General features: G+C 47.4%; 1 protein-coding gene across 3 annotated transcripts in view; it reads right to left on the reverse strand.

The window, feature by feature from the left end:
* The window catches only part of dhx15 (DEAH (Asp-Glu-Ala-His) box helicase 15), a 38129-nt gene that overhangs the window by 2928 nt on the left and 19629 nt on the right, over positions 1 to 15572 (reverse strand). For all 3 annotated transcript variants that reach the window (XM_083639831.1, XM_083639832.1, XM_083639830.1), the window contains exons 7-12: positions 11070 to 11156; positions 10473 to 10622; positions 9814 to 9922; positions 5260 to 5451; positions 2240 to 2362; positions 1885 to 2075 (exon numbers count right to left, since the gene is read on the reverse strand). In XM_083639831.1, the coding sequence (XP_083495957.1) occupies positions 1885 to 2075; positions 2240 to 2362; positions 5260 to 5451; positions 9814 to 9922; positions 10473 to 10622; positions 11070 to 11156 (852 nt within the window). The remainder of the gene's footprint in view (positions 1 to 1884; positions 2076 to 2239; positions 2363 to 5259; positions 5452 to 9813; positions 9923 to 10472; positions 10623 to 11069; positions 11157 to 15572) is intronic.

Genomic DNA, 15572 nt, shown 5'->3' on the forward strand with positions numbered 1-15572 from the left:
AGGAGCAAGTCGGGTTTTGCCCTTGTTTTCCTATCGTTCGTCTTTCCCAATGTTTCTACGGTCCTTGAGACTCTTCTGAAATGACTCCTTGTATACAAATAAAACCTCGCTTCCGGCCGACTATTTTGACGAAGCGTCCGTCTTGACTGACACGAAGATTAGTTTCTTATAGGAAATAGGATCAATGGACGTCACTTAGCACAATAGGTTAGGATTACTGTGGTTTTGTCCTATTAATTAGTTTTCATTTTATTGTCAATTATGATTTTAATTTCAGATTAGCCTCCACTTGCAGGGTTGTTTAATTTTAGTCAAGTTCTTACTTCAGAAACTTTTCATTTCCGTTTGATTTGAGTATTTTTAGCAGCAAGGCACAGCAGAGCATGCATTCACCTTATGTAGAAGAGACAGTCTGCCATGAGAGACTAACAGGAAGTGGAAACACAATCGGAAGTTCTGATTGTGTTTCCACTTCCTGTGGAGCAGGTAAAAGAGCCGGCGTTTTGAACAGGAAGTCGTGACACAATGGGTCAAGTGGGCGGGGCTACATAAGGTGAATAAGAAGATAAGAAGGTAGCAATTTTATGAGTGCTGAAAATCCGGTGCTGCAAGAGAGATGCGCGAGTCCAAAAACTGGCAATCTGTCAGTGTATTGATAACAATAATTCAATACTGATACAATCCACTCTCTATGGTTATCATAGGCTCCCAATATATATATATATATATATATATATATATATATATATATATATATATATATATATATATATATATATATATATATATATATAAATAAAAATAAATAAAAAAGGGGGAAATAGCAAAGAGCCTGCTGGCAGATACATCGGGTGAGTTTAGACTTTTTATGAGCAATAATAAATTAATAAAAATCAAATTCCACCGGTGTTGTCCTTTAAACTTAACTGACCCATGTAAATCCAATTAAATCACTAATGCTTTTATGACCAAAAGCAGCATGTGAGACTGAAGACATGGAAGTTATTTTTAACCGTGGCAGTGAGACGAGTGTTTTCTCCCTACTTTGCAGATACTTGGTGAAGCAGACGGTGGCTGCTGTGATTAACCAAGGCAATCAGTCTCAATAAAGACCTTTCCAAACAAAGACATGAGCTCTAACACCCTGAAAACTCCAACACAAGCTGCAAATTTGTCTCCAAGATAAAGGTTAATGTTGACAAATATTTAAATATTAACGCCATAATTCAACTTGTCAGGTTTGCTTGTTTCAGGTACCCCCGCGAAAATGGCTTCTCGCAAAACGCCATTTATTTCCTTGCACAAGGTGCAAATTGGCTTGATTTCTTGTTATGTTTAAATCAAAACGGCTGTGTGCGTGCACACACTTCAGAGGAGGCATACACACACACACACACACACACACACACACACACACACACACACACACACACACACACACACACACACACACACACACACACACACACACACACACACACACACACACACACACACACACACTTCAGAGGAGGCTATCCATTAGAATGAATATCTCAGTTACGGTTTCAGTCAGTACAAATACCTTGCACACATTTATTCACGGCATTAACCTAACAAGTTTCTTTGTACAACTGATGAAGCTCAACAATGACAATCACTTCAATGAGCATCAGAACCGCAGTGGAGCTGGATATTAAGACATTATTACGCCTACATTTTCCTTAAATAACAGAGCTGCTTCGCCGTTGTGTATCCTCCACTCATGTCCAATAACGTGACAACTCCAATAATGGACGATTAAAACAAAAGAAAAAGTGAGATAGCAAAAGGTGCCAGGTTAAACGTTCCTCCTCGTATATAACAAAGCTTTTGGCGAGTGCTGGTGAAGGACTTCTCACTGACCTGCATGAAGAAGCCAGTGACCAGCGCTCGACGGATGTTGGTATAGTAGTCTCTGCTGCTGAACTCTGTGCTCCGCCGCGGCAGGTTGAAGCGGTCCATGATCCTGGACAACTGCTGGCGAACGTTGTCTGCTGACATTAGCGAACGGTAGTTGACAAAGGTGTCATAGCACCACTGAGTGGACTCGTGGTCTGTGTGAGGTAAGGGTAGATTCAAGGTCGAGGGTGGGGGGTGGGGGGGGAGGGCACAAGGGGACAAATTAATCAATTAATTAATCATGATTAATTAATCATTAAACTGCGAAATAACGCCATCTATTCTGAATAACTCAGTGTGTCACATGGGCGGCACGTACTTTGTTTGAAGGCGTGGTAGACGTTGAGCAGCGTCAGGTGGTCTCCGTCGATGTGGGCAAACCGCATCTTGGACTCATCAGCCGCCTTCTTGGCCTCCGTGGGGCGGACGAAGCACTGTGGGACTAAACAAGGTTGGTATGGGCCCCAACACAGCCGCCCATAGGGATGAGTTAAGCAATTCCCACAGAGAGGAACAAGGCCTCAGCTCAAGAGAGGCACAGAGCACTTCACAGGGCACACTGCACGGCCAAGGGTGCATCACAGGGCACACCGCACGGCCAAGGGTGCTTCACAGAGCACACTGCATGGCCAAGGGTGCACCACAGGGCACACCGCACGGCCAAGGGTGCATCACAGAGCACACTGCATGGCCAAGGGTGCACCACAGGGCACACCGCACGGCCAAGGGTGCATCACAGCGCACACTGTACGGCCAAGGGTGCATGTTGGAAGAGGGAAAAAGGGCAGAGAGAGAGGGGGGAAAGGATGGGCACCAAGAGCTAGCTTTCTCCTTTCATGAGGTAAGGTAAGGTTGATGTGCTACATTAGGGATGTGCGTGACTAGTCGGTTAAACGTTTAAAGGCTCACGAATCACTAACCGACAGCAGAAAACACTCGTCTGTTAAACCAAATTAAATTAATAATGTACAACGCCGGTAACTGTTGTGTTTGCACTAGGGTAGCCCTGGCCTAGCCGTTAGTGCCCGGATGTGAACAAACCAGCGACAGCGTGGGTTAGTGAGAGTGGACCATTGGACTGTAGTCGACGGAGCGGTCGATGACATGTCGTAAAACCAGCGCGGCTTGGCAGTATTTTAATCTAGTAATAGTAAATGAAGATAAGGTTGTATGTAGGCTGTGTCAGAGTAAACTAGCATAGCATTCAGCACAGGCATGTTGACGTTGACCCGCAAGGACAGCAGGGCCCTGATGCTAGCTATGCTAACGCGCTATCCATAAAAGCTCATCACGGCAAAGACTGGCAAGACATGAATTCCAAAATTAATGGAAAGTGCCACACACAATTTAGTTATCGAAGAGCGTAACGGTTTCAAATGTTTTTTGAGTGTTTTCTTACTTATAGACTGGTTGACTAGTCTATTAAAAAAAAACTAGTCGACAGGGAAATTAGTTGCTCTGAAGAGTCTCCCGCAGTTGTGGTGCAGACTCTCAAAACAAGCATCCTATCCTGGACCTGGTACTGAGGCAAGGCGGAACTCAGGCAAAGGGTTTACTCAGAAGACAGCGCCTGGCACACCAAAGCACCCTCTCCCTTCCCACGAACTCACTCTGAACTGCTTAACGTCAAAACATGCCCGACTGTGCCTCTAACAGGTGAAAGCTGAGTGTTGTTCAGCGAGCCTCGCGCTTGGTTGCCGTTGCGGCACGATTCTCTGGCAGTTTGCTGCTTATTCTAATGAACTCAGCAAAAAACCTGGCTTCCTGACACACCTGCTCTAAGTGCAAGCCATGTCCAAACAGCTAGTTAAATCCATTTCCCCCCACTTTCAAAGACCCTCTCCCTCCCCCTTCCTAGGAGTCAGAGTCATCTCAATGGGCAGCATTCTGCTTTGGCAAGCCTGAATTGCAATTACTGCTGCAGCACATTGGTGCCTGCTCAGACTACACACAAACAATTCGTGTAGACATGGGAGTTTTTTCCCCCTTCCTCAGCTGACACCACTGGCTTCACCCTCCTGTTGCCACGTTGTTGTTGGCAAGTTCAGTAGGTTCACATCACTCTTGGTCAATGTAGAAATTACGGGTGGGCACAATTAATCGATGATCAATAAGTGATCGTTAAGAATCACGTTGATCATGTGGAATTTTGATCTTTTTTTTGTGGTATCAAAGAGCTGCAGAAAGAATGGATTTCACTGCGTAGCAGCAACCAGGCGAGGGCGCAATCTAAGTATTTTTAGGAGACAGAAAACTGAAAATCTATGGGGGTGGGGGGGGGCTGCCATAGCAATTGAATGTAAACCCCAGTGATTGCACAGCAAACATGAAGAGAGCCAGGCGAGGTTTTGTGTGGCACCAGTTTGCGTTAAAAGATGACTTAAGCTCACTGCAAATGCCGTTGTGTGTAAAAACAATACAGCCACGATGCCAATGATGTACCACTTGAACAACGTACATCCGTCCGTGGCGTAACACTTCACCAGCGCTGCATGTCTGCTTGGTATGGTCCACTACATGTCTGCTTGGTATGGTCCACTACATGTCTGCTTGGTATGGTCCACTACATGTCTGCTTGGTATGGTCCACTACATGCAGCCAAGCAGACCTGCAGTGCATGTTCACTATACAAGGAACCCTCAACCTACCATCACTGTGTTAGTGTGGAGATGTGACCCTGGCCATGTGCAAACTGAATAAGACGGACATGCTGCCCTGTAGGTATTGTTGAGGGCAACGGTTTTCGCGACCTGATCAATGTGATTGATCCAGCATATCGCATTATTTTCTGCCATAGGCATTTTGTAAAAAAAAATAGAGATATATATATTATTAACGATTAATCGATAATTGATTGTTAATCTTCCCGATGATCGATTATGTATTCAAATGCCCGTCCCTAGTTGAAATGCAACTTCTGTGGTGTGTCTTGCTTATGTTGCTGGGGTCGGTTTTAAGTGACCCACAATATGTAAAATCTTAGTTGTTATAATCATTCTGATCAAAGTTAAATGGAGCCGCTTGGGAACACACTACTGTGACCATAAATGGGGCAACATGTCTGGATAAAATCCTCATGTTATACCAACACACCGAATCATGGATCTAATTTACTCGGCGGTTCAATCATTTTTGTGAACTTTAATAAAAAAAAATATTGGCCAATATCAGTCAGGAGGGATCCGAGAATGTAAATACATATAAGGACTTATCGACATAACGCTCTGGGTGTTTCCCTTGAGCTCATCCGTTATTTATCAAGCAAGGTCCATGAGCAAACGGAATGAGGAGCAGCTCAAGCCCCGCCCCCGCGCCGTGGCCCACCGCCCTGAGCATTACCTGACAGCATGGCGGTGATGGAGAGGATCTCGTTGGAGCAGTTGAACTCGCAGCTGGCGATCACCATCTTGGCCAGCTGGGGGTCCAGGGGAAACTCCGCCATCATGGAGCCCAGCTCAGTCAGGTCGCCGTCGTCGTTCAGTGCCGCCAGGTAGTTTAGCAACTCCAGCGCCCGCATCAGCGTCTCTGGGGCTGAAGGAGAGGGGGGGGGGAACAGGTGGATGGATAGGGCGTCAATGGCAAAAGGCGAAGCAGAAAAAGAGTAGGCGACAAAAGCAGTCGATTTAATACATAATATATCTACGCTGTCAAAACAACTTTCAAATTCGGAACGTCCCCCACCTGTTCTCGCGTGAAGCATTTAAGAATTATATCTCCCTTTTTATGCATCCTAGTCATTAACTTATGTCCGTGCATCACGGCCAAACAGTTGGCAAAACAACTGTAAAAAGAAACAAAGAACAAGCTGTGTCAGTGTGTAAAATCTGGTGGCAACTAAATCAACTTGGTGGGAGAAATAAAACTCAAGTCTTATCGCACGGCTGGTCTGACAGTGGTGCTGTGCAGCACAACTAAATGGTGTCCGAAGCAGTTCACCACTACTCATCCCAAACACGTGACAATGTGGTTGCTCTTGCATGAAGAAGTTAGGAATTAAGCCTCATTCCGTTTGTGTGTCACACAAGCATCGTATGTACAATGGATTTGTCTTGATCCAAAGAATCGGAGTCGATTCTTTGCCATATGGTTCCCGAGTTATTAACAAACAAACCAAACAAGGGCCAATTCGGCCCAGGACCACCACATGCGTACAGTATATATACAATGACAGATTAGCAAAAAAAGAGAAGACGCATTATCAAACTGTCACAGTAATCAAGAGAAGTGACGCAAAGAAAAATCTGACACTGTTTCAAGCCATCTCAGCCTTCAAGGCTAACATTGCATGGAGAGCTCTGTCTGTACCCCTGCATCTCATGCCATAGGACCTGCGTCACAAAGGCTGATTTAGAGCAACCGAGGAAGTTAGTAGTTAGATGATAGTGGTACTAAAATGACCAATTTGTATTTCCTATTTTCTCTAGCAGTGGTGGCAGAGGAAACAGAGCTGCACGTTTGAGCGTGTAGTTAAGGGGGGGGTGGGGTGTTAGTGGGTCACATTGGAAACCTATCCACCCAATTTTGTGGCTCTGGGACTTGTGATGTTGGGAGCTCAAGTTCGTTTGAAGAAAAAGAAAAGAAACAGGACAAAACCGACCAAAAACAGGGTTCTAGCACCTGCGGAGTCAGGAGGCTCTTGGTTTGTGATGGCCAAGTTAATGCTAGACAGCTACTTGGTGGAGAGGTAATCGTGGCAGGGGAAGCTCATTTTTCATCCTCCGCTCAAGCAATCCTAAACAACTAATGCAATTACAGGGGGAACCTTCTATTTAATGCTTCAACACAAAAGGTTTGGTTAAAAGATTTTTTCCTCCAGATGCAATTATTGACCTTTGGCTCCCGAGAGCTGAAGCCTAATGACCAGTTGCATGTTAACTGAAAATTAGCTCCGAGGCTCGGCTGCCGTCCTCGTTCGGTTTCCTTTCTCTCAAGTGGTCCCAAAAGAAATTCCATTTTCAAACGGCAGGGAGGCATTTTCCTATGATGAACAAATATCGATTTGGGGGCATCAAAGCTACTTTTTTTATACAAAGTGAGTGCCGGGCACATTAACGCACCACACCAACAACGCCTTTGCGTCGGGGCTGAACTACGGCCAAAATCTGATTTCCAAGTACCGGTAACATGATGAACCAGTGTGGAAATCCAATCTATACACGACGCACCTCATCAGAAAGAAACTATTGACCGCCTCAACACACAAGAATCCGATATATTAACCGAGGGCCAAATCAATGAGAGGAAAGGCTAAAGGTACATTAAACCACATTGGCTTTGAAATGGACTTCTCTGGAAATGTCACGAGGCAAATGAATCCCACCCAGCCAAGTCCTTGTGTAAATCGCTACTGATTTCTTTTGGATTTTCCATTTGGTTGGCTGGCTGCTCACACTGTGGCGCTCCTGTGCTTATTGAGCGCGGAGAGGAGAGGGGTGAGCCAAGAGAAATAGGCCCGCACGCTGTTTGAGCGTTCCGCAGTAAACAGGGAAATCAAGGTTCCCCATTAAGATGGTGGCCAGGCTCAAATGAAAATGTGGCTGATATCCTTGATCATTGCTATTAGTATATGAAGGAAGGGGATTTTCACACTACATGCTCTTAGCCCGGGGCTATCTAAGCCCTGGGCTAAGATAGCCCCAGGCTAAATTAGCCCCTTTTCACACACACACACACACACACACACACACACACACACACACACACACACACACACACACACACACACACACACACACACAGTTAACCCAGGTTAACCTAAAACCAGAGCTATGCGATTTACACTGTTTCAACTTTTAGCCCTGTGTTTAGTTGGAAAGTCGGGGTTACCCCCGAAAAGTTGGGGATAAACCTGCTTCAGAGCAGGGCCAGCTAGCCGGGGCTGTAGTCGGGGTTACTAGCCCACTTTGGACTTTCTTAGCCCTGGGCTAACAGCTCTCTTAGCCCCGGGCTAAGAGACTGACTTAACCTTGGCTAAGTGTAGTGTGAAAATGAGAAGGCAGTACTTCCAACTCAAATGCAGCTGATTTAAGAGCATTTGGAATCCATACGATAAGATTGTTGTTGGCCAAGCAGTGCCACAATAAAACACCGCCGCCTTACAGAGGTTTAATTTGTGACAATGACAAATTAAACTCTATTAACTCCTCTTGTTTGTGGATGCGTGTTTGTGAGTGTGATCAGTGTCGGAAATTTTAAACATATTTTGGGGGCAACTTTTGCCCCCGCTGTCCAAAAACTGGACAAACATTTTGTGCATAATGTTGCTAAAGCGTAGTGTGAACAGCAGCGCTATTTGTGTGAGTGTGTTCTTCTAACATTTGTCTTCTTCTGGCAACCAGCGTGCAGGTGCCGAGTGTGTGTTAGAGACGGAAATTGGATGAAAAGAAAATTATCAAAACGTTGGGGTAAATTTCTGCCCCTGGGTCATGGTTTTTAGGGGCACTCTGAGATTTCTTGGGGCATTTTCGCCCTTGCCCCGGGATGAATTGGTACACCGGAGTGTGTCCGAGAACTGCTTACTAAAGCCGATGCGTGAACAGTCAACTGGTAACGGGGTGCAACTGAGAAAACCCGTCAAACGTATCGGAGGATCTCAGACTCGCCGGGCGACTGAACTGTCACTCAAAGGGCGGGCCCTTGACACAGTGTATCAAAATGGATCCACTGTAACTAGCTACTGTGTGGAGGGATTGTCGAGGAAATCTCGCAAGCGGCTTTTCATTCTTTGTGCCGAAGCAGCTCCAGCTTCCCGGGTGCTGAGGAGCTAGTTAGAAGGAGACAGAGGTTCCTTCCATGTGGATAAATAAGGTAATCACCCCCCCTTCCCTTCATCCCACTGTTCCCAGTTGGGCCCGGCAGACAAGGCCCCAGTGCTATGTCGAGGCTTACCGCTGCACTTTGTGAGGGGGGTGGCGGTGGGGGAGGTCAGTCACGTTTCACTGGAGGAATATAAAGGGAAGGCAATAGCCGAGGTGATAGCGGCGCTATTGATGTAACCAATTTCATTCTCAAAATGGCGTTTGCCACAGCGGATGGGGAGAGATGGGTTTAATCTCGGAGGTGAGATGAAAACTATATTATGGGGAGAAAAGGGGGATGGCAGAGTGAGGTTAAGGATGGGAAAGGATGAGAGGGGGGCTGGTTTCCGAGAGGGGGGGGGGGGCGGGAACACACACTGGGACGGAGAGTGGCTCGACGAGACAAGGCACCTCTTGTTTTTTTGGCCCAGTTCCAGCCTAGTCGCGCACGTGCGCGGGAAGTGAATAAGGAAGTGAAAACGCAAACCGATGCAGCCACAACACACACACACACAACTGACCGGCCTGAAATGACAACCCCCACAACAAGTCAGCTGTCGGCAATAAACTCCACCTTCAAGTAGTAGGTGGGTTCATGAAAACTGAGAACCAACACGCGGTACTGTGTTGTCCTCGTTCAGAGCAGTTGCTCTCAAATCCCCCAAACATTCAGTATGCAATATTTGATATTTGCCAAGATCATTTTATCTTTGCTTATTCGTTTTTCCCCAGGCTCCCGAGCGACACAGCCAACCCCAGATTTGATATTGCACATCAAACAACCGGAGTTGAACGAAAGGTTTGTAGATTTCATAGCAGTTTGTAACTGCATTTCTATTGATACGGATCATGGCACCGTTATCAAAATCACAATCTTTATATTCTTTTATTTTTTAAATCTGAATTAACTGTGTCTTACAGTATGTGGGATGCAGTTGAACTGCGGCACTTGGGGTGGATCCTAAAGGCTATTTTGTGTTATATTGGATGCAAAAAACAACAACACACACACACACACACACACACACACACACACATTATATTATATGCATTGTGTACATAGTCATTTAAATGTCAAACATGCATTCATGCTAACCTGGTGGGTCCATGAAGTCAAAGTGCACCAAGTCGTCGATGCCCAGCTTCTTCAGCTGCAGCACCACGGTGCCCAGATTAGACCTGAGGATCTCGGGGTACGTGTTGTCCTGTGAGTGAGAGGTACAAGACGAGAGCGAGGGAACCATTCAAAATGAATTAGTCAGGGTCTTATTATCTCCTCGGGCGTCGCTCATACGTCAACGTGAAACAGAGCGCGCGCGTCGAGGGCATATGAAGGGCTATTTAACTTGTTTAAAAAAATCCCCTCTGCCAGTCGGCGTGACGTGAAAGAATTAGCCTGTTAGCGTGGAGGAGCGGGCCTCCACAGGTTCTGTTAGCGTGGAGGAGCGGGCCTCCACAGGTCCATTTGTCACAGTGGCTGTGTCACCGGCGCATGCTTATGAGAAAGGGCCGAGGCGGAGCGCTGGAGAAGCCGGCTCTCAGAACCATAATTCAGCGCAACTGCGAATCGTGGAATTATAGGAAGAAATATATTGCATAAAAGAGAGCTTTCTAAGCTATAAGGCTGCTCTGTGGGAATAGAAATCGCTTGTGGCCTTTTAGGAAAATGCAGATAGGAGAGTCAATCGCATGTTTACACCTTGTAGGGGGGTGGTTTCTCTAAAGTTGTCATTTTCTAAGTGCCTTGTGACTAACCTGCATTTCTGTCTTGTAAGCTTTCTCCGTATAAAGGCGGAAGCACTTCCCCGGGCGTGTCCTCCCGGCACGACCCGCCCTCTGCTGGGCGGAGGCTTTGCTGATGGCGGTGACCAAAAGCGATTCCACTCGTATGCGCGGGTTATAAACCTGATAGGGGAAAAAGGCAACGCTGTCGTTTCACATCAACAGAAAAGGGCTAAACAGTTGGTTAGGGGGATATTCCAAACCGCGGCGATGCAGAAATTGTTAAGGGGGGGGGGGGGGGGGGGGAAAGCGGGGGTTGAAACGAAAAACAAGTAATTTAACATACACAGTAGCTAACATAAAACATAACATAAAAACAAATGTGTGCTCGTGCACACACTACGGCGCACATAATCTCCGATTGAGCCGTGCGGGTATGACTTGGCTCCGGGCGTGGAGAAATGTCAGAGGAATAAATAACTGCCTTTTCCATCTCTGCCGCTGTCAGGTGTGCAGCGCTGTGTTTATCTGGGGATTCTCAGGCAACACAGGCAGATCATCGCAGCCGATAAAGAGGGGGGGGAGGGGAGAGAGGAGGGGTGGGGGAGGAGGGGGGGCGGGGGAGCTAACCTTTTGCTTGGCAAATCCAGGATCAATGACAAACACCACGCCGTCAATGGTCAGGGACGTCTCGGCTATGTTTGTCGACACCACGACCTGTGGAGATGAGAACAGCTGGGTTTAGAGACGATGTCCCTGAGGGAAGGGGGGGGAGGGGAGTTGGGGGGTTGTCAGGCTCTGCTGCTGGACTCGGCATTAACATTAATTTGACTGGGTTTTGTATTTATGGTTCCGAGTTATTCAGCAATTCCATTCCCAATATCCAATCATTCAAACACAGGCAGAGCTCGCTAGAGTCGGACCCCTTCAGGAACAGAGATAGTCGCATCTGGTGAAACGTTCAGATTACTGAAATGCTGACGTCAACTCATTCAAGATATCAATGAAATGCATGATCAAGCATTCAAGAAATCACAGTAATTCCTTCGGCAGCTGAAAGCATGAGCTAGAGGAAGAGGGAGAGAGAGAGAGAGAGGGAGAGAGAGGGAGAGAGAGAGAGAGAGAGGGAGAGAGAGAGAGAGAGAGAGAGAGAGAGAGAGAGAGAGAGAGAGAGAGAGAGAGAGAGAACACACAGACAAACTCGGGGTGGTGTTATCAGCTTTGCTTACACCCTAAAAAAGAAACACATTCTCTGAAGTAGTGAGCCGGTGGCAAACTGAGTGGAAATTAAGTTCCAGAGATGCCTCGATGCTGCGTCGCAGACACGCTAGTCTAATGCGGCCCTGCAGGGGGAGCGCCACAACAGACACGCTAGTCTAATGCTGCCCTGCAGGGGGAGCGCCACAACAGACACGCTAGTCTAATGCTGCCCTGCAGGGGGAGCGCCACAACAGACACGCTAGTCTAATGCGGCCCTGCAGGGGGAGCGCCACAACAGACACGCTAGTCTAATGCGGCCCTGCAGGGGGAGCGCCACAACAGTCGCTGCAATCAAGTGGAATATGTGGCATCAATGTGCTTGTGAAGAGAGCTGCCTTGCTGGCTGCTCAGCGACCAATCCAAACGCATTACCTGTGCTCAGCGACCAATCCAAACGCATTACCTGTGCTCAGCGACCAATCCAAACGCATTACCTGTGCTCTTTTTGGATGTGGGGAGGGGGGGTGGGGGGGTGGAAGGGGATGTCTGCCCTCGGCATGTTACCAGTCTTATAAAGATGTCAGCGTCTCGCTGCAGCTTTTCACAAAGAGAGCAAGTAATTGATGTAATAGATTCTCTGAGGTGGCCTGCTTTTAAATATAGCTCCTTGAGTAGAGTGTGTGGATAGATCCAGCCGGTGGAAATGCTACTGTCGTGTACTCTTTGTCATATCTGACAATATGTTGTTTTAGATGCAAATGTGAACCGTGTTACAACAAAAAGGGGCGCCATTCGTTTGGATCAGTTTGCAAAAAATGCAGATGCATTCTGCCATTGAAGCAAGCAGATTCATGCGTTCCCAGGGTGCAGGTGTTATGAAGTGGAGACTGCACGCACGCGCTAAATCCGAATGCGTCACGCCGAAAGGGTGCTCAAAACCCCACTTTGTGATGAGAACCAAGTTAGCTTTATGATTAGGATAGCTGCAATCATTACTGTCTGTCTGGGGGGAAGGTGGGGGGTTTGAGTCACAGGCAGCCAATGGGGTTTGAATGCGGAGCCGGTTTAAAAGCTGTGTGTGTAGCTGTGTTCTAAGCTTCAAAGGGAGGCAACATCTTATTTTGTGCGAGTTTCCATTTCTGCGTGGAGGCAAATGTTTGAAAAATTACGATATGCTTTAACAGATTTTCCACGCGGCCAACACATGGTGATGCAGTAGTGTGACAGGGTGGTATGGGAGCTGATCAAAGCGGCCGGGGCGCGCATCAACGTTTATTCTCACTCAAACTTAATAGTGTGCCGACAAATACTGCAAGAGGATGTGTGTGTGTGTGTGTGGGGGGGGCTGAAATGAAAAGCTGTTTGGATTGGGAGAGCAAGGCTGGCGGGGGGGGGGGGGGGGGGGGGGGAGCTATGGACCCGCGCCGGCCCGTCTCCCAGTCCCGGATCTTTTTCTATTACAATTATCCCCTATAGCGAGGCCGTCTATGAGAGATGACAGCTGAATCGGAGCAAAAAAAATAATCAAATGAGTCACATCAGCCTATGGGTCTGTCGCTGTCAGCGTATATACAAACGGACCCGGGGGGGACGATAAGGAGAGGAAGAGCGTTTCGCAGCTGCTCTCACGCAAACCTTGACCGCCGCTGGGCTGTGTTCCCCTTAGGTAACTAGTGTGGAGCCCGAGCGGCCCGGAGAAAGCCTTTGGACTCACCTTTAGCACCATAGATCTTGAGGTTCCGAGGCAGTCGGGTCATAGTCCGCTGTACTGGGAACTGACACTCCAATTTCTTTACTTTGCATGCAAGCAGGTAAGTGTGTGTGTGTGTGTGTGTGTGGGGGGGGGTCGGAAGCCTCACTACACTTCTGAAATCCTTAACTTGCTCAATAACCAGCAAGACGTTTGTAAGCGGTTAGAGAAAGAAACTAATATGAGGAGGGACTTGACCTCAACACGACAAGTCCATGCAAAAATGTTGAGCAGGTAATTTGTACATCAACAGGACTGTGTGCAGACTGTACACAGACTAAAATAAGCATTCCTTTGGTGGTACTGTAGCTGTCCACCTTCTTGGTCGCCTCTGTGATGAAACATTTTCAAGCACAAAACGAAAACAGTTTTCTGTAGTCTGGGCTGATGCAGGTCCACAGAACCAATTTTGCACACTTGACACACTTTCTTTGTAGGCTGCGCCTCTCTGGCTGTCTTGAAGCTGTGAGCCTTAGAGACTTTTTAAATCCCACCTTTTAAGCGAGGATTTCTCTGCAGCCTGAGAATGCCTGACCGTTTAGTTATTAATGCTAGCCGCCCCCCCCCCCCATACGACCCTTGACCTCGAGTAATTTAACCATAAAAAGAAAGATTTCTTTGTATTCGTGCAGAGGAATGAAGAGACGGCTAGAGCGGCCATATCAAATTGATCAGACCGCATCTAGCAAAACGTTGTTTGGGTTGTTGTCGCTAATGTAACGTTCTTCTTAAAAGGAACACTCCGCCGATTTTCAACCAGCCAAAGCTGGTATCAGTAGTATATCAGAAAACTGTAGGTGGGACCAGTGATGTCATTCATGCACAAATGACATCACTGGTCCACAACTTGACTCAAATCAACTCTCAATAACTGTCAAACTAAATGGATGACTTCAAAACTGTTCCCAGTTTTCGGATATACTACTGATTTTCTAATGATCCAAAGCTGGTTGAAAATCGGCAATCCAGATCTGACTTGACTGTGTGAGCATCATAAATGGCAAATTTTATTTGCTAAATTTCAAAAAGATACCTGAAAATAATAACGCCTACCTACCCAGGAATAACAGCCAAGTCGACGGCAGGGTTTATCCAAAAGCCGACTGCTTGGTGGGAAGCCATCATCTACCCTCAGTGGCCCATAGGTGTGGCGGAATCACATCTTTGTGAAGTCAATGAGCCACGCTGTCGCAGTCTGGAGTCAAAGTGGCGCTGGCCAAAAAAAAAAAGACAGGCCAGGCGGTCAGGTGACGTCTCATAACAGAGCCATCGCTGCCAAGCCAGCCAGCAAAGCTCCCCCCGGGAGGGACGAGCGGCACAGAAAGCACCGTCCAAGCCCCGGTTCAGAGAGGGGGCGAGGTGAGGTCGCCGGCGCCGTCCTGGGGTCAGGAGTCAGTGTGGAGGTCCCCGGCGGGGACACCACGCATGGCGACCCCTCTCACATTTCACGATCATATGGGAGAGCCTCATTGACTGCCATCGATTGTGAAAGGCTTATGCAGGCGAGGGGTCATTACAGCGGGCAGGCACAGGCTGGCTCCTTCCAGTCTGTTGCTGTAGCGGCTAACCCAGGCTTCTTCATCAGTAATATCATTAGAGCATCATCTCCGCACGTTATTTCTGGGTTATTACCCAGCAGGGGGGTGGGGGGCAAGTATGATGGCTAACGCGGCCAGCCATCTTTCACTTGCCCTGCTGGGGGAAAAGACAGCCTTGTTGACAAATAAAGCCTTTCCCCCTGATTGGTAAAAGGGAGAACGTGCTCTCGGAGCAGGTCTGGACGCGTCCACATTTAGCAGCTCATTGAAATGGATCCTAGGAGGAGAGGGGGGATCGCCGCTGACATTTGGAGGGAATAACCCAAACGTGACGATGAATGCCGGAAAACAAACCTAGCGCTAAACGCAGCCCATTTGTTAAGAGACAATCTAGGAGACGCTGCAAAGCATAAGAGGGATTATAGTCTTTGTTAGTAATTACAGTGAATTGTAGCTTCGGCTCTAAATGATTAAACTGTTAAAAAAAAAAATGGGGGCTCAGTGGCGTTTTCCTGGAGAAATGGAGAGATGACGAGCTAGCCTGTTATGTTAATTGAGGGGTGCTTAATTCAGTCGTTGGCATGCGTGGCGGCAGTCGTGGCGGACCTTAATTCTTTGTAACTACTTCTTGCTGGGCCGGGCCTG

The sequence above is a fragment of the Poromitra crassiceps genome, assembly GCF_964638095.1.
Source record: "Poromitra crassiceps genome assembly, chromosome: 7".
Classification (NCBI taxonomy): domain Eukaryota; kingdom Metazoa; phylum Chordata; class Actinopteri; order Beryciformes; family Melamphaidae; genus Poromitra; species Poromitra crassiceps.